The sequence below is a fragment of the Anopheles aquasalis genome, chromosome 2, assembly GCF_943734665.1.
Source record: "Anopheles aquasalis chromosome 2, idAnoAquaMG_Q_19, whole genome shotgun sequence".
Taxonomy (NCBI): domain Eukaryota; kingdom Metazoa; phylum Arthropoda; class Insecta; order Diptera; family Culicidae; genus Anopheles; species Anopheles aquasalis.
The window spans coordinates 25,865,001-25,885,000 of NC_064877.1; the positions used below are offsets into that span (position 1 = coordinate 25,865,001).

The 20,000-nt window shown below is 47.4% G+C and overlaps 1 protein-coding gene across 2 annotated transcripts in view; it reads right to left on the bottom strand.

The window, feature by feature from the left end:
• The window catches only part of LOC126572495 (DNA polymerase alpha subunit B), a 21,616-nt gene that overhangs the window by 413 nt on the left and 1,203 nt on the right, over window positions 1-20,000 (bottom strand). Inside the window, exons 1-3 of one of the 2 annotated variants that reach the window (XM_050231853.1) lie at window positions 9,800-12,273; window positions 1,529-1,620; window positions 1-1,451 (exon numbers count right to left, since the gene is read on the bottom strand). The exon at window positions 1-1,451 is cut by the window's left edge and continues 29 nt beyond it. In XM_050231853.1, coding sequence (XP_050087810.1) covers window positions 1-1,451; window positions 1,529-1,620; window positions 9,800-9,943 — 1,687 coding nt within the window. In that variant the 5' untranslated portion in view covers window positions 9,944-12,273. Of the gene's footprint in view, window positions 1,452-1,528; window positions 1,621-9,799; window positions 12,274-20,000 lie in introns of those variants that run through there. The other variant, XM_050231852.1, reaches the window with a different exon arrangement.

Below are 20,000 nucleotides of genomic sequence, written 5' to 3' on the forward strand. Positions count from 1 at the left end.
ACACCATTATATTCGGTACGCGCGTTAAGCGCCCAAACTCGTTCAGCATATCGACATCGACGGGAATATCTTCCGGCGGTGGATCCAGTGGATAGAATGAAGCTTGATGAAAGAGATATCCTAATGTGCGTTTGATTTTATCACCCGCATCGGCCGAATAGCACTCGCCGTCGAGCAGATGCCGAACCGTGTCCACCGTAGTAACGCCAATCTCTAGTCCCTCGATGCTGAACAGGCACGGGTCGGGTAGGAAGTGAAGGTTCTTGTAGAAGTTTGCCACCCGGTACGGGGGTGTAGGATAGACGAATGAACCAGTCACCTCGTCGTGGTTAGCAACGATAAACACCTCCGTCCGCGCCGACCCAATGGCGCCCATGATCGTACCGACGATCTTCTCGAAATATTCCTCAAACGTTTCGGCCACCTCGCTATAAAGTGCACAGCTAGCATCAGCAAATGGTCCGCATAGCAGCAGCACATCCGGCGGATCACTCGCACAGTAGTGCAGCAGCCCGGTCAACCGTTCATAAAGCAGATCGTCACGTGCGGTAAATGGTGCACTTGCGATCACCATCGTTAGGGGACGTTCCAGTGTCGACGGTGCACGCGGTAGAGTGAGTATCCGCTCGTGGTGTACCCGCTGCACGGTGAAAAGCGTACCCCTGGGATTGATTCCTTCCAGCAGCACCGTCTGGCCGGGAAACAGTGACCATGGCCCGCGTAGCTGACTGAGATCGAGCCGCGTTTGACGGAGTGTTTGTTCGTCAAAATCAACGATCGAGACCGCAGCAGCTTTGCTCCCTGTTCTACTACTAGCAGCACTAGTTTCGGTTTGTGCATCAATGATCACCCTGCCAAGCACCCGGATCGGCTCCGAGCTCGGATGGTCCACGTGGTGCACTTTAATGCCATCGAACCAATCGGCTGCCATTTTCCGGTCTCCACCGAAATCTTCCTCTGCATCCATCTCAGCGACCGCCATCTGATTGTTTTCGGTTTCTGCATTCCCCTCACCATCTGTTCCATTTCCGTTCTTTGGTGCCGTCGTGACACTGACCGTTGTTTTAGCATTTGAAGCAGCGGCAAGCTCCTGTGATAATCGATAGCAAATGGCTGAACCGTTTTCGAAGATCCGATCGCTCAGTATCATCACACGATCGTAGCTCGAGTCGAACATGTACTTGCTGGTCTCATTGGCAAACTGTGACACCTGCAGGCCAACGCTTAGTCCACGGTTTCCAGCTAACGCTGCTACTTCCCCCCGTCCCTGATAATTCTTGACGTTTGTCTCCTTTGCGGAAGCTTCCTCCTGATCGAGACTGGTTTCCGTCGAGGGCAGCCAATTGATTTGCTGCAGCAGTTGCGCTTTTCCGTATGTATAGACGACTTGCCCCGATTTGCTACTGCTACCGCCGGTCGTCGATGATGGTTCGGATTCTTTCTTTGAAGATCTACGATCAGAACATAAGTGCAAAATCAATTAGAATTTAGTTCAGACCGTAAATGGGGTGAGGGTGGTCATGCTTACAGTGGCGAATATGTTACAGTAGCGAAAGGACTGCCACGCACGGGGTCTGGTGTATTCTTGGAATGATGCAAACGGGAGACCGACTTGTTTGCCTGAATCAAGAACGAGAAAGCAAAATTTAAGATAAAATAAAATTTTTATTGTTGTTCTGTACAATATCCTGTAATAGTCAGTTGAATATCGTAAAAAAATGTACGCATAACACACGTAGTTTACTATGATTGAATTCCAATGGCGAAACACAAAACTGTTATGTAAAAACAATCTAGTAATTCAGCACGTATCCCTAGAAACAGCATCTTCCCACGGATACCACACATCATCACAGCAACATATACACAGTAGAGGAGACTCGGGAACACAACACAGCAGTTCGTTTGCTCCTCCCGGTGAGAGGGCAGAATGGGGGCAACATTTCCGTCTGATCTCGACTTAATAGACGAGCATGTAATCTAGTCACGAAGCTTCAAACAAAAACCGTGCACTAGAAACATGTTCGCCGACAAAGTAGAGAAAAATGTGCCCCCGATCACCACACATTCGTGTTGTCGAAGACTCATGGCTGGAGCACGTTGGAGGTCTGCCGCTGGTCGGGGCTCTTGGACTTAAAGGCTTTTACACACTTCACTTCTTTCCCTCTTGCTGCGCCCCTTTTATGCTTCATCGTTCTCTGTTGGTCGCGTCTCGTGCACTACACGATGACGGTAGTGGCGATGATGATGATCACGAACCGACGACAACGGCGTTGGTCGGTTTACTCGACGTACTTGTGTACTCTGTGCGCGCGCAGCATGATGAGACAAAGAAGAAATTGGAGGCACAGCATCCGAATGACGGGGAGACGGAAAATCCGAGCATAAAAGGGACACCACTGGCGCGCAGCAAGGGTAGATCTGGAGTATTGTACTGTACTTACCATCCACCACCCTACATTGCGCGCTTGCACGATGTTACTCACTTTCCTCAGTATCCCAAGTCGATCGCGATAGGGATGCTGCTTTTAGTTTGTATCTGAGATCCGTCACGCTTTTGTAGAGTAGTACTTTGTAAGTACAAAAAAAAATATTTAAAGAAATGATTCCATCTCTTCTGAATGAAGTACAACTTTCTCTTATAAAGGGATTCGATCGATTGACATATTCCTTTTACGATACACAAATTGGGCACACGTAGTTTTGACCGACCTAAACCAACGGGGTTGATGGGGAACGTGAGCAGGACGCGTGCTTTGGATTCTGCTCTCTTTCTCGTCGCTTGGCTTGCACTTCGTATGAAGTTTGATTGTTTTGACATCGAGTTTAAGTGGGCGAATATACTGATTAATATGGCAATGGGAAGCGCTAAACGACGCACATGACACACGATTGGTTATGATTTAATGTCCAGAAATGGTGTTCATAAAAATCTCAGGTAGTTTTTGTTTTCATTTACAGAAATCCTTGTCGAGCGCTCCCCAATCGCTTATTTTATAACATAATTATCTTTTTTAGAACTAATTATTACACTATTTTTTTCACACTAATTATCACACTTGACACGATCCACGATGATGATGATACCGATGTGTAGATGTTCAATTCGAACCATCGTTAATGAGTGTGGATCTAGTCACAGTATTAAAAACATGTGAAGCACTAGATTCACACCCATTGCCGATAGTTGAACGAAGAGCGAAGACGAAGGCAAACAACGGTTTCATATATGCGCGATATATGCTGGTTCTCTCTCCTCTCGTTTATGCTAGAACACCCCTATACAGGCAGAAAAATTCACTTATCACTCGCGGTCTATCTACACAGGCATCGTGTGACTCTTGTGCTCTTATATGCTGGCTCTACTTATATCTAATATCACGATCCATCAGAAAGAATACGTACACTGCGTTCGTTCACGATGGTAACAACGATGTAATTTATGGTTACAGAGTGGATAATGGGAAAAGCGTGCTAGAGCTAGATTTTTAGTCTTAACACCCCCACCCCACCCGAACCAGTCGACTAATCTCCATTCATCAACGAATCAGTCTCCATAAACCCGCATTTTCGCGCAGTAGAATCATTCCTCATTAATCTGAATCTTCGGAAGGCTGAATTACATCGCGAGCATCGTATGAAGGATTGGTTTGCAAACATACACGAAAGGGTGGAGGATGATGATGATCGTTGAAAAAGTCATTTTCACGATACCTAGAACTCGCAAAGACGAATCTCGCGTAGCTCTCGCCGCACACAGTGTGCACATTTCTCTCTCAATCTCTCTGTTTCTCTTCAATTCCAGCTTGATACACGACGTCTTTGCGCGCGCGTCATGATCGTGATGCTGCCGGGTTCCTTTGGACCGGAAGAAGAAGGTTGACGACCTCAGACGATGGTGAGATGGGGGTGAGGAAGAGTAGCTTGTATCCACCACTTCGCACCCACCATCCACCCTCCTCTCCATGGCTTCTTTTCACAACAGAACAGCATCAAAAACGTGTAGGAAAGAAATCGATCAAAAATCATCTTATTCTCCTCTCCCCGTTCCATTCTACGTTCTGTCTTTCTTAGCAACGGTTACTTTGACGAAAGGAGATCGACAACACGATGATGATAATGGTGGTGGAGAAGATGATGGCTGATGGCTGTACATAAGCTTCTCCTCCACTAAACCACCATGCTCAGAAGAAGCATCATGACGATGGAGATGATGGTAGTGGTGGCTGTAGTGATGATGATGATGGTGGTGGTCTCTTTTCCCATTCTTCTCTCTATCATTCTTTTCCGATTATCGTAAGCTCCCCAACCTCCTACCACACCAAAAGAGTTTAAAATACAGTAAAAAAAAAAGTAAAAAAAACATTAAAAAGAATGTTATATTCCTGAACTAAGCGAAGCCACAGAGACCATCCATCCGATTCCAAATTGTCAACCAAGTGATATGCGAGTAAGATTTAAAAACATATTTGCGGTCGTTGCGCAGCAGCGAACATTGCGTAGTGGTGTCAACACAGTAAAGCCCTTGACTTGATTTGTGTTTACGGTAAAGGCCAGCATAAAAGGAACCGGCACCATCACACTCTTCCACACAGCAGATGATAGAAGCGATGGCAGGAGGACAGACGATGGGCTTCCTTCACTTCCGCCGGGCATCATATCGTGTGATGACGAGAGTGGTTCACAGTCCGTCCGGTCAAACCAGCCAGCCAGTCGCGGCAAGAGCAAGAAGAGCAAAGAAAAGCCATCGCCATTTTACAATTCACAGCAGCCCAGGCCAGTCCCAGTATCATTGAGATTCGACCAAGCCACGAGAAGGTACATGCGTGTCTGTGTGTTGTTTGTACGGGGGAAGGGAGGTTCGCGTCGGTCAATCGTAGAAATAATCGCCAGCAGGCTCATGGTCCACGATTTCTGCTGGCTAAGCGCCGTGCATGTTTGTCTTGTTGTTTGCACGCTTCTACCATTCTTTTCTTCTTCCAAGCAAAGGGAGGGGGACCACAACCACCACCCTCCACATTTTACTATGAATTTTCCATCGTTCTCTTCCCCTTCCTTCAACTGACCAACGGAAACCGCGTTTTCCGTGAGAATTTACGCTAGAGTAAACTCGAAAGGGTCGGTTTTATCCACTACATGAGACTCGATTGTTTTTTAAAAAGTGAAGATCGCTTTTCGATAAGCGAAAGACATGATCTTAACCATAAGACGAGGATAACAAAGATTCTAAACTTCTGATCATTGATCAGTCGCTCTGTTGGTGGGTAGAAATGAAGTAATTTTGGAATACTAGTACCTCCCTTCGCTACATTCGTCAAGAGAATGAAAAACAGCCTACTATGTGATCTGAGGGCACATCACAATACAAAATGGCCGCAAAAGAGGTGGTGCATGATGATGACGAGATGATACGCATTACGGGAAGTAAGAAGTCGGCGGCGACTTGTTGCTCTCTCCTCAACTGCTGCTCCAGAGGAAGGGGGCTCGCGAACAAGAAACATGGATGGAAACGGAAGATGGAGGAAGGTTGGTGGTTCGAGCTTCCACCAGCCATCCCAAGTGCTGCATGATAGTCACTTTTGCTTCAACCCTATTATTACAGATTCCACCTCAGTGGCATTACACACTACACAAGCGGATCCTGGGATCGTCGACGTCGTCGTCGGGTCGTGAGTGAATGCGATTCTCGTTGCTGGATCCAACGCTCCTTCTCTGTGTGTGCTGCTATTGCGCGCGATGCTTCGCGGCGCTGCGACTGATGTAGCGAATCGATTTTCCGCTTCCTGTGTGTGCGCGCCCGCTTGGCTTGGCTTGGTGTGCGTAAGAAGCAGTTCTTAGCTCGAGTTTACATATGCTCGCTCTGCTTCTTAAATTCCCTTTCTCTCACACATCCACACAAAACATATCATCACACACAGCTACAAAATAAAATCTAACCTCAGGTTCATCAGAATATCATGAGGAACATAAAGGAGATTGAGAAGATTGTTTGAAAATTAAAAAATGTAATTCTTTACACCACTTCAAAAATGAATCGTTTCCTCTCACCATAAACGACAAATTCATGCTTGCTTCCTATCAGCATATCAAAACAAATCCCTAGCTTGTGAGTTACTGATAGGCGGCGCAGGAACGGGATCAGCCAACACATCAACACAATCTTCAAATAACAACATAAACCAGCCAGTTAATAATAACAACATAATCAGTGGAAGGTAAACTCCATCTCTTCGTTCATCCACTTTGCAAATTAATATGTACCAACAGCCATCGAAACTATGTTGTTTTCCAAACATTCTCTCACGATTCTCGAGTCTCCTTTCGATACTATACCGGAACTATACCGATTAACGGTAGGTGGTCAAAGGTGCAAAGCAACCGACTTCCCTTCGCGGCATGACGAACCCATCGCTCTCCAGTATTTTTGAACGAAGAGCGAAGACGAAGGCAAACAACGGTTTCATATATGCGCGATATATGCTGGTTCTCTCTCCTCTCGTTTATGCTAGAACACCCCTATACAGGCAGAAAAATTCACTTATCACTCGCGGTCTATCTACACAGGCATCGTGTGACTCTTGTGCTCTTATATGCTGGCTCTACTTATATCTAATATCACGATCCATCAGAAAGAATACGTACACTGCGTTCGTTCACGATGGTAACAACGATGTAATTTATGGTTACAGAGTGGATAATGGGAAAAGCGTGCTAGAGCTAGATTTTTAGTCTTAACACCCCCACCCCACCCGAACCAGTCGACTAATCTCCATTCATCAACGAATCAGTCTCCATAAACCCGCATTTTCGCGCAGTAGAATCATTCCTCATTAATCTGAATCTTCGGAAGGCTGAATTACATCGCGAGCATCGTATGAAGGATTGGTTTGCAAACATACACGAAAGGGTGGAGGATGATGATGATCGTTGAAAAAGTCATTTTCACGATACCTAGAACTCGCAAAGACGAATCTCGCGTAGCTCTCGCCGCACACAGTGTGCACATTTCTCTCTCAATCTCTCTGTTTCTCTTCAATTCCAGCTTGATACACGACGTCTTTGCGCGCGCGTCATGATCGTGATGCTGCCGGGTTCCTTTGGAGCGGAAGAAGAAGGTTGACGACCTCAGACGATGGTGAGATGGGGGTGAGGAAGAGTAGCTTGTATCCACCACTTCGCACCCACCATCCACCCTCCTCTCCATGGCTTCTTTTCACAACAGAACAGCATCAAAAACGTGTAGGAAAGAAATCGATCAAAAATCATCTTATTCTCCTCTCCCCGTTCCATTCTACGTTCTGTCTTTCTTAGCAACGGTTACTTTGACGAAAGGAGATCGACAACACGATGATGATAATGGTGGTGGAGAAGATGATGGCTGATGGCTGTACATAAGCTTCTCCTCCACTAAACCACCATGCTCAGAAGAAGCATCATGACGATGGAGATGATGGTAGTGGTGGCTGTAGTGATGATGATGATGGTGGTGGTCTCTTTTCCCATTCTTCTCTCTATCATTCTTTTCCGATTATCGTAAGCTCCCCAACCTCCTACCACACCAAAAGAGTTTAAAATACAGTAAAAAAAAAAGTAAAAAAAACATTAAAAAGAATGTTATATTCCTGAACTAAGCGAAGCCACAGAGACCATCCATCCGATTCCAAATTGTCAACCAAGTGATATGCGAGTAAGATTTAAAAACATATTTGCGGTCGTTGCGCAGCAGCGAACATTGCGTAGTGGTGTCAACACAGTAAAGCCCTTGACTTGATTTGTGTTTACGGTAAAGGCCAGCATAAAAGGAACCGGCACCATCACACTCTTCCACACAGCAGATGATAGAAGCGATGGCAGGAGGACAGACGATGGGCTTCCTTCACTTCCGCCGGGCATCATATCGTGTGATGACGAGAGTGGTTCACAGTCCGTCCGGTCAAACCAGCCAGCCAGTCGCGGCAAGAGCAAGAAGAGCAAAGAAAAGCCATCGCCATTTTACAATTCACAGCAGCCCAGGCCAGTCCCAGTATCATTGAGATTCGACCAAGCCACGAGAAGGTACATGCGTGTCTGTGTGTTGTTTGTACGGGGGAAGGGAGGTTCGCGTCGGTCAATCGTAGAAATAATCGCCAGCAGGCTCATGGTCCACGATTTCTGCTGGCTAAGCGCCGTGCATGTTTGTCTTGTTGTTTGCACGCTTCTACCATTCTTTTCTTCTTCCAAGCAAAGGGAGGGGGACCACAACCACCACCCTCCACATTTTACTATGAATTTTCCATCGTTCTCTTCCCCTTCCTTCAACTGACCAACGGAAACCGCGTTTTCCGTGAGAATTTACGCTAGAGTAAACTCGAAAGGGTCGGTTTTATCCACTACATGAGACTCGATTGTTTTTTAAAAAGTGAAGATCGCTTTTCGATAAGCGAAAGACATGATCTTAACCATAAGACGAGGATAACAAAGATTCTAAACTTCTGATCATTGATCAGTCGCTCTGTTGGTGGGTAGAAATGAAGTAATTTTGGAATACTAGTACCTCCCTTCGCTACATTCGTCAAGAGAATGAAAAACAGCCTACTATGTGATCTGAGGGCACATCACAATACAAAATGGCCGCAAAAGAGGTGGTGCATGATGATGACGAGATGATACGCATTACGGGAAGTAAGAAGTCGGCGGCGACTTGTTGCTCTCTCCTCAACTGCTGCTCCAGAGGAAGGGGGCTCGCGAACAAGAAACATGGATGGAAACGGAAGATGGAGGAAGGTTGGTGGTTCGAGCTTCCACCAGCCATCCCAAGTGCTGCATGATAGTCACTTTTGCTTCAACCCTATTATTACAGATTCCACCTCAGTGGCATTACACACTACACAAGCGGATCCTGGGATCGTCGACGTCGTCGTCGGGTCGTGAGTGAATGCGATTCTCGTTGCTGGATCCAACGCTCCTTCTCTGTGTGTGCTGCTATTGCGCGCGATGCTTCGCGGCGCTGCGACTGATGTAGCGAATCGATTTTCCGCTTCCTGTGTGTGCGCGCCCGCTTGGCTTGGCTTGGTGTGCGTAAGAAGCAGTTCTTAGCTCGAGTTTACATATGCTCGCTCTGCTTCTTAAATTCCCTTTCTCTCACACATCCACACAAAACATATCATCACACACAGCTACAAAATAAAATCTAACCTCAGGTTCATCAGAATATCATGAGGAACATAAAGGAGATTGAGAAGATTGTTTGAAAATTAAAAAATGTAATTCTTTACACCACTTCAAAAATGAATCGTTTCCTCTCACCATAAACGACAAATTCATGCTTGCTTCCTATCAGCATATCAAAACAAATCCCTAGCTTGTGAGTTACTGATAGGCGGCGCAGGAACGGGATCAGCCAACACATCAACACAATCTTCAAATAACAACATAAACCAGCCAGTTAATAATAACAACATAATCAGTGGAAGGTAAACTCCATCTCTTCGTTCATCCACTTTGCAAATTAATATGTACCAACAGCCATCGAAACTATGTTGTTTTCCAAACATTCTCTCACGATTCTCGAGTCTCCTTTCGATACTATACCGGAACTATACCGATTAACGGTAGGTGGTCAAAGGTGCAAAGCAACCGACTTCCCTTCGCGGCATGACGAACCCATCGCTCTCCAGTATTTTCAAACCGCGATGGTTTTCTAACCGAATTAGCACAAGATCACGCGCACGCGTACGGTCTTTTCTCGGTGGCTGGTTGGCTGAGGGGAGGTATAAAGTTCTAAAGAAGTAGAGTGGTGGTAGTTGTGAGATTTTCGTACCTTATTTCTTCTTCCTTTGCGCCATTTGCTGCTGCTGCTTGAGATTCCCGTTTTTTTATGCCGGCGTTTCTTGACTCCTTTTTTTCCACATCTCTCTCTTTCTCTATCCCGCCGGAACAATCCAAGAAAAGATGACCACGGCATGATTGTCCAACACCCGTACCATTATCATCATAATCGGCCTTAGCAGCTCTCTCCAGCAGCAGCTGCTGCTGGTCCATCATCCGCTGCGACGTGATGGCCAGTTGATAGTTCTCGCTGTTAAATCGCCATGAGCTGCGCGCGCGCGCCCGCGGAAAAATCTGCTGGTGTGTGCGCGCGGCGATGAATTTATGCCTTTGTTTCCATGACCATGTGCGTATGTGTGTGCTCGAGTCGTTTGGGGTCATCCACCGGGTGTGCACACGCGTACATCATCGCCAGCTGCCGTTGGCGGCGGCGGTTGTTCCAATCGAATCTTCTCTTATCCGGTGGTCCATCCGTCACACGATAGAGTGCCCGCCGGTCCCCGGCTCGCTCGTGTGGTTGAAGGGCGTTCACGCACGTGTCTCGTGTGCTTCTCTCTCGCTTCACCATGGGAATCGTGTCTTCTTGGTTCCTCCTCCTTGCTCGCCCCTGCCCCACTCAAAAGCAATCGGTTGTTGATAGGATGTTTGTGCTCCAGATGCGCGAACCGCGCGCGCGCGCACGCTCGTTGTGTGCGCACACATACAAAGTAATTCACGCACACATCACGTCTTCTGAGAAATATGCTGCCGGCAGTTCTGTATGTTCTGTTGATGCCGATGAAATTTACGCGCAAACGAAATCACTAAAAATCCTTTCGTAACCTCCTGTGCTCTTCCACACATCGAACGATTGTTCTCTGTTGTACAGCAAACGAGTCAATTTTCACGCACGCGAAAATCAAGAAACAACCTTTGCCGCAATGCGTACGTAACCGTCGTCACTCGATGATGTTGAGAACGGCCCTGGCTGTTAACAAAGGGGGCACCACCGAATAGCCCGCTCCGGGTTCTCCGGTCCGCACGCGCACTAGGGTGGCGTATTTTGTGTCGTCGCGCCTTGCGCGTGGCGACTCCGGATCACGGCTCCGTTGTATGTGCCGACTCCCCCTTGCTCGCTGGCTCGCTCACTCGCTTTGCTCTTGTGTGCGCGCGATCGCTTATCATATCATGTGTGCTCTTCTCTTGGTGCCACCATCGCGCGCCTTCGCCTCACTTCCCCGCGCCAGTTCCATGTTAAGGCAATTTGGTTCTTCCTCACACACAGCGCGCGCGCGCGCAATTCTCGCCGAATCCGAACCGTTTGTGTTTGCTCGATGTTTGCTGCGGCGCTGCTGCCAAACATGAAGAGTTGATACCGCGCGGAAACGCACAACGAAGTTCGTTGAAGCACACCGAAGCCGGCTGCTCCCGTGATATGATGATCGCCGTCCTACAAAGGCCGTGTGCTGTTGCTGCTGTCTGCCTGCCGACAGTTCTCCGTATCAATTCCTCCTCCTAGCCAAGTGAAGTTATCATGCTGCCAGCAGAGGGTGGTATCTTTTTAGTTCCGGGCTTATGATTTGACCAGCCCATCAATTATATATAACCGTTCGGTTGGTACAGCATCGACAGCGGATAATGAACCCTTTCCATTATAGAAATCCACTTCACAACCAATAGCAGCAGCAACACCGCTTTCCACATTCTTCCAAGAAACGATGCCTTTACCGAGTAAACTACATTCGACCGCCACACCGTTGCCCAGCCACCATGCATGTAGCGAGAGGCGCTTTCAAGCGATGGGTGCGTAGAAAAAGATCGTTGGCCGTCCGCACCACCGACCGCTTCTCGCTTGTTGCTTCTTTCTTTTCACTTAGCGTGCCCGTGCGCGGTTGCCTGGCGCTCATGTCGTGGTATGCGTGGATGTATTGGAATAAATCTGAATAGACACTTATTTTTTCGTTCATTTGCAAATTAACGGCGCCCTGTTTTGCCCATGGATTGCGTATGTTCTGGTAGCTGCAAAGGGGGTGTTGTACTACGCTGACCACGCTTCGAAAATCAAGCACCGAAAAGGCAGGATAGGGAAAGGGAGAATTCCAAATGCCGACGCACTCTTCTCTCCATTCCGCTACGCACAGCAGGTCACATTTCACAGGTCGCGTGAGGTTAGAGAGGGTTGGCCGCCACCCGTTTCAAACTGCAAAATGGCAGCCATTTTTTCAACGCATAACCTCACTGTTCTTCTGCTGGCCAAGGCACAAAGATTTTCACATTTCATTTAATCACGAGAAAGCGCATCCTTCTCGATCAGTTCCCGCACAACAGTTTCGTTATCCTTCTGGCAACACGAATCCTACTTCTTCCGGTGGGTCAGATCGCACAACCGGATGAAAATGCCGGGTTATTGAGAATCGTTCTTCACTGGCGCCACCACTATTCACAGAGCAACGCTTCTCCAGCAGCCGACGGAGCGCAACCGCCATCTTCATCATCACTCACGAACCGACGCCAAAAAACTGACCGAAATTCTATAGGAAGCCGCGGTCGAACTACAAGCGCGTCCGCTCCACCCCACACACGCGCAACTCTCGATCCTTTCACCAACACACACGGGTTATGAGCGTATATGCATTGTTATGTATTGGCTTGCTGCGATCGTGCTCGTTATTTCTCCATCCAACCATCGTCCCATCTCCCTCTGGCGCCTGCTAATTGTGCATGTTGCACGAAAGAGAAGTCTGCTTTTTTGCAACAGAACGATTCCAAGAATCGCAGCAATGTTCTAAACACCGTCGCTGGCCATCATTATCAAGGCAAAAGGGGTAATTTTTGTGATACTTCACTATTCAAACTTTCTGCTAAAAAGTTCGTCAACTAAAATAAGATTACCTCCATTCCATGAGAACAGACAAGAGGCAGCATTGGTAGCGAACAAATCAGACATAATTGCTCCGTACGCACGCACACGGCGATATGTGCCTGATGGTGTGTGAGTGTGCGCAAGCTACTTGGATCCAGCGCGCTTGCCTTACTCGAGGCTGCATCTTGAGCACAGGGTGACCCCGTGCGGCCGTCGTGGGCCATGTTGAACGTCCGCCTCAAGCCGAAGCATCGGCCGTTTGCTTTGCAGGTGTGCGATGATCAACTTTTGCGCCCTTTTTTCATCCAGCGCAGGAAAAAGGGGATTTGTTTTCACCATTCCCCACCAAAACCGCCACCAGACGAAGGAAAAAGAAGGAGGGCACGAGATATTGAAAGAGGTCTGACAAAGACAGCTAGCCAGCGGCAACCGTTCGTCCGGGGTCCAAGAAACAATTATAGCGAAGGCAGCAAAGACATGGCCGCGCGTTGTACAAGAAATGGCATTTTATCATTCGCTTGATCGCAGGTATCGTAGCATCCATGAGTTTTAGAAGGAAATGTGAAATGCTGGTTAATGCGAATCGAAACGGGTTAACCCTTAAAAAAGGATCTTCAATAGTTCCATTTTATGTTTATTTATGCTTTCTATACAAACATATAATAATTATGTTTTATTTTAAAATAACAGCTTTTAATAAGGAACACTTTAAAGCTTTAATAGAATACCAAACGCGTTTGTCGCATTTTTTACAACGTTGCATCACAAACAACGTTTATACCTGAATCACAAATCCGACTATATCAGGGGAATTCCTGGCTAATACAGCCACACCTAGCAGGACGCCGCCTAGCCCATAAAAAGAGATCAACATAACACCTCTGCTCACAGACAGTGCAAGCCAGTGTAAAAGCTTGAGAAGAATCATCCCATTACTATCTCGCGATTGTCTGCCAGTCCGGTTAGCCACAACAAAGCAAGCTGCCGGTGCAAGCTGCAGCCCGATCGGAAAAAAACGAATGAAAAAAAATGCAACATTGACCACAACGAGCCGCCTCTCTTTTCCTCTCCTACGAGCCTGGCAGGAACTCCTTTAGTGGTGTGATCGCGTTGTTTCGTTATCCTTTGACGACAAACAAGCGAAGCCAGCGCAGCCAGGTTCAGCGCATGGAACAGGCTTGAAAAAATAATGACGACTTGAGGCGCATCTTCGCATCGAAAACAACGAGTAAAAGAGTTGCATTGTGGCGACTGTGGCCCGGTACCGGTACAAGTTCGTAAGACCACCACAACATATTCGCGCCAGCAACGCGCAGCCGCAGGCTTTCTCTCTTACCACCAGAGACCAGCAGGATCAGGTAACCGGTGGTGGTGTGTGGACAAGAAGGTTGTTTCGAGACAGGAAGTCCTTGAAGAAGGTGTATTGCTGCGCGAGATCAGGCTCAAGGTTTACCTGTTTTCCTTTTTGCTTAAGGTTTTTGCATCAGTATCGTCCGGGTGTCAAGGAGAGAGCGATAAGTATGGTTTCACTACGGGAGGATGAAACACACGAACAGCACACATACGCGACGTAAAGTCAAAATTAATACCCCCCTTGGAAAGTCCCTCACAGACATGGCATGCCCAATTAGGCTCTTCTTGGGTATGCCAAGTTGGGTGAATTAATAATTGTAATAACTCCTCCCTCGACGCCGTTTGCTGACGTCAAAGAATCGGAACAGTTGTCTAGAGAGACGCAGAGGTAACAGAACCTTTTAATAGTACTAGAAAACCTATGCCCCATTTTGCTTCATAAAATAACATGGGATTGGGGTTGGAAAATGAAAAGCCTCACTACACCAAATTCTCCTCTTGGTCGCTATTTTCTCAAGCACCGGACAACAAGCGCAAGGAAAGATAAAAAAAACAACGCCGGATGAGACGCACACCCAGTGGATCTTTGACCGCGGATCGATCTCGCCCAACAGCCCCAAGTGGTGGTGGTACTCGATAGACCCAACGAATCTTTGATTAGCTACCGAAATACAGCCAACTCATGCAACTAAATCGAGATTTTCGGTTTTTTGCTCTCATCATCGCTCGATGTTACATCCGCCACTTTGCCGTTCCAACTGACCACCATCAGCAGCCGTAGCCGATTAGCCGGAAGGCATGAGAGGGAGGGAACGGCTCACAGCAGCTAGAGAGCCACACGGTGCTAGGAGGCGCGGTGCGCTTAAGAACTGCGGTAAGGTTGGTTCTTCTACTTCTCTGCTGGCCAGTCATTGTGTCTTTTCTTTTTTGTCGTTTTTTACTGATTTTTTAAAGTAATAGCAATGGTTCAAATACACATCTCCCATCCGTGGTTGCCTTTCTTGGCTTAATTCTCTTCTGTTAAGCGCAAGGCAAGCGTTTTTAACTGTTGTTTTGTTTTTAAGCTGTTTTAAGCCGACTTTAGCCATCGATTCAAGAATCTATTCCAAGGATTTATGCTTTTCTTAGTAAGCAAAAATATGCTAAAGATTTTTTTGTCAATTTCTAACCGTTAGAGCCGTGGACAGTTGTTTAATGGCAAAGAACAGTTTTGTCAAGACTGTGTAACGATATGATATTTTTGGTATTTTTTTTAACATAAAAGTTATGAAAAAAGTTAGTAAAAAAGTTATGCCTTTCCTATGAAGGTTTATGAAGATCTATTTTCTAGGCAGTTTAAAAGCGCCTCGTGATGCCTGTGATGGGAAGCCAGTCAAAGCACCTGGAACGTCTCAAGAAGGATTTAAATTTAACGCTTTTTCGCCGATCTGGCCACCAGTCTTCTCCCCGTTTCTCTAGCTCCCCGGCATCATTATGATCAAGTATAAGAGTCTGCGTTGTGGTGGTGGCCGTTGGATGGACTTAGGCTTGGGATTGGGGTTGAGATTGGCGGAGTTGCGAGACTTCGAATGATGGATTTCTTCTGTCTTATGATCTATCTACCCCTCTCGCTCTCGTCGTGGTAGCTTTGCTTTGCGTAGTAAGAAGAAAGATCAATCCCATGGCCCACACCACACTACCGCGACTTACTCTCTACACGACACGCTCAGCCGTTGCTTTGGTGGATGTGTTGAATGCCCCCACCACCCCTTCTTTTTGCCAGACTGACCGGGAGGACGCTAAACGCTGGTCGAGCGTAAATTAGAACTCCAAAATGAAAAAAAAAAACTCTAAACAAAACATGTTTCCATTTTAAATACAAAGTTGCAAAACACGTTGCAAAGAGCTTAGAGCAAGATCAGATGGTCCCTCCTTCTTCTAGTCTGTTGTAGTAGCTGACTGAACCATATCGTTGTTGTGCTTCGTTTGTTTTCACCTCTACTTCCAAACTTGCAGATCTCGGACACCATGGACGCGAAAAAGACGGTTAGCGGATCTGGCCAGCAAGCAAACCAAGATCCGTGATTATTTTTCTCTCCTTATACCTTGCTACAATATCTTTTTACCGCAGCCGTTATGAATCGAATATGATTGCACGTGTAGACGAAGGCAGAGAGCACGAAAGCAACATCATCACCACCACCACAAAAGCAATGGTGGTGTCAGCGAGAACACACCAACGAAAAGATAAAAAGAGCCAAGCTCTGTAGTAAGACAACGCACATCTCAACTTCTTCTCACCATCAGCATCATCATTGAAAGGAGTGGAGAAGGTGAGGAGCAACGAGGCAAGCACCGCAAGCAGAACCCGTGAGAGGTTAAGACGAAAACAAGTCAAACGGCCGGCAGCAGCATAAGGCCGTGAGTAAATTACGCCACACCACGAAAAATAATTACATCCTCAATCCACGGGTAAAGGAGGGGCACATGGAGGGAGAGGACACCAGAGCAGAGAGGATAGTATAGTGGCGGTGGCGAAAACGATTACAATTGCTCTTCCAACATCATACAGCGAAACAACCAACGACATCAGGGAGAGAATATGATTTTCTTTACAACAAAACATTAAAAAAAAATTGCAACAAGAACAGAAAGTGTCTTCTGCGACATTCTCAGAGTTATTAAGACTGAAAAATGGCTTTACACCTTTCCCCTGAGATCGAGAGCGATCGATACACGTTTCATTAAAGCACACACGACGAATCAGAAGCATTGAACCTCTCTCTGACAACTGCGCGCACTCAATCCTCAATCCATGAAATGGAATTCCAATGACTGAAAGGAAACGAAGAATCACCCCCATCTCTTCCATTTACGATACACGTCAGAACCACCATAAGCGTAAACATCGTGGTTCTGCCTTTTGGGCCCGCCGGCCGCACGGCTCGCTCGTTCAAATTGCGAATTCAGCAGCTTCTCGTGGTCGTCGGCGTCGGCGTCGTTGAATAATGTTACTCCGAAGGAAACATTGCTACATCGGAAGATTTCTTCATGACGACGCTCATTGCCGTGACTCCGTGTAGCGTAAAGCGCTAACGGACACTACACACCACCACACCATACCATCCTTCCTCTCTGAAGCCGGAGGGGGATATCGTATGCTCTCGTAAACAACGGGCCTGGCCTGGCCTGCCAGCCCGCCCGCCCGTTGCTGGCTGCTGCTGATGACGATGATGATGGTGTGCTGTGGCCAGGTTGCAGAAGTAAAAGGGATTTTAACAAATCAGGGACCGACCAACGGGGTGTCACACCTCGGTGAAGCGGAGCGACGAGGAAGGACAACGGGTGCTGGTGGTGGTGGTGGTGGTGCTGGGAAGGGTAGTCAGGCCGAGCCGGGCGAGTGTAGCAGCGAGTGTCTATCTGTGGGCATCTCTTGGAAGTCGTGTGCTCTGTGTCTTTCCCCCCCTAACCCCCGAAGGCGAGGAGCGTGTGTGCGTGTCCTTCTCTTCCGCGTACATAAGAATCTTGTGTTCTTCACATAAATCTAAAGAAAAAGCGTTTATCACGTTTATGTACTGGTCGCCGCTGGGATCGAGCACAGCGTCCCACAACAGCGCGTCTCAGCTCAAGAAGGCTCACGGCGACGACTCTCTGGCAACCAAGACCACAAACACCATGAACCACTGGCTTAAGGAGGAACCCCTTACACCCCCCTCTTGCTGTACAGGTAAAAGACAGCTTTTATGGATCGTCTCCGCATTGTTTGCGTGAGCACTAGGTGCTTCCGTTCAAGCCGTCGTGCTAATGTGGCTGTGAAAGGTCGACGGTGGCCGGTGCTGACCAACCGCGTTTTTCATCAATATCATATCCTTCGAGCGCATCACAAACACTCACATGTAACGGATGTATGCTAGCGAAGATCCTATTTGGAGTCAGTCATAAGCCTTCTGCAGGAGCTTCTCTTGAAATGCTAACAGACATTTTCCAAAAGGGTGAACGTTTTAAAAGGAGCATAAGCTAGACCAGCCAAAAGCAACCCCTTGCACAAGGCGTACCACCCCTCGACATCAAGCGCAGCGGCACTTTCCCGCCACTTCGTTTACTGGCCAATGTGTCCCCCTCCCACCTTCCGCCAACAGTGGAAAAAAGGGGTGTTACGCGATCGTTGACCGCCTCCCGTGCTCTGGAGGGAAGAAGCTTTGAGAGCGTTCGATTGCGGCACCTGGAAAAGGTAAGATGCGCGCGTTTGTATCTGTGTAAGGAGCCATCTTTCCGTTCTAACAAAACATCATTTCGTTCCCTGAAGGGCCCCTTCTTCCGCCAATGCTCTGGTGAGCGTGCGATCTCTCGCTGTCGGCCCAGCAACAGGTTCTATCTAGACCACACCAGAGACAGAGATCGTTACACAGCACAAAAGTGACCCTCTCCCCACGACGGTACATAAGGGCACACTAAATCGGCCTAAGGCCACACACATACCGACATAAAAGCATCTTTTCGATGGTGGTTGGAAGATAGGAACGAAGACGCGATTTTTTGCGAGAAAATGAGTCGACAGAACGGTGAGACTAGCGGAGGGAATTCTACAGGCAGCGAGGGGGCGCCCTTTCCCGGTAAATTGTTACTTTACGAAACGCGAAAATACATTAGCCTGAACAGAAGAAGCAAAGCGTGGATGTGACTAAGCGACGCAGGCAATCCAACCTTCGGCATCGGGAGATATAACTGCAAAGGGTTCCTTTTAGGGTACACCCCATTTGCAAAGTCCGTTTCTAAATATTTCAGTATTAACAACGTTACAAATCGCATCATTTGCATGTGAAAACTATTTCATTATTTCAATGATCGCATAAGAATTCATAATAAGAAAAGAGAGAAACATTAACGATTTTCGATGAATTGGTTCTAAAGATATCTTTTCTAATCTAACCACGTTTTGAAACCAAATGTGTTCTTTAGGGAATCCTTCAAGCATTCAAAAACACACGACGCGATGCAAACGAGAGAGTTGAACGCCCCGATAGACGAGAAACCTTCTGCCTACCGGTCGTTCTTAATAAAACCACATATTTCCGACATCTCGTTGCGCGTCAGTAACGCTTACACCTTTCATACACTGCCAATCACGACGCCAAACTGGAACGAATCAGCGGGGATGCTTGGGGAGAAGAGGGAGTCCCAAAATGTGGTGCTTGCTTCCCGACGGGTCCGTTAAAATCGACCGCGAACGAGAGCAAAAGGAGCAAGTTTCGCTTACGATGATCGTGGTTCTGCTGCTGCTGCTACTGCTACTCGTGATGGTGGAACGTTCTGTGACTTTATTTTGTCTCCGCCAACCCAAAAGAGGGCATTGATCTGAAGTTGATGACCGCTCGAAAAGAGAAGGTTTTGGGAGGAGCGATACGCTTGGTGGTTGATAAAACATACACACAAGGCTTTGCACGGCGTCAGTTCTGCTCTATCGATTAAGATTTTGTGCATATTTTGCTATGAGAGCCTACAACAACGGCGGCTTCGACCAGCATTAACAGAATGCATGATATCATAAAATACAGTGATGCTTCTTTTGTTTAGCCTCATTTCAATACTACGAGGAAAGGGCCATCCAACTGTGGTCGAAGAATTTGCATTGCTTTCGCTCAACTTCTTTCTCCCGCTTTAGCAGCATTCAATGGGTCTAGCGGATTCTCCGCCGCAGGCCGCGTAAGTTACAACGGAGTTTCAATAAACCCAAGGCGACCGTTCCGTTCCGCGACATAGTGGGGGTCGGAAAGGGTAGAAGATGTACTTTGGCTAGCTGGGCAACGGAACCGCCGTACCGGTGTGATCACGAAAGAGAATGTATTTCGGTGCAATGGCCGTCCGTAGTAAAGGGGCCCGTACTGCCAGCCACCATCTCCACCACCAGCATCATCATCATCGTTATCCCTTTTCGTGCTCGTGGTTTTCACCGCAGCGCTCCACCAGCACTCCCTTCCACTCGCCGATAAGATAGTGGTGGCGTTGTTTTGGTTTTGTG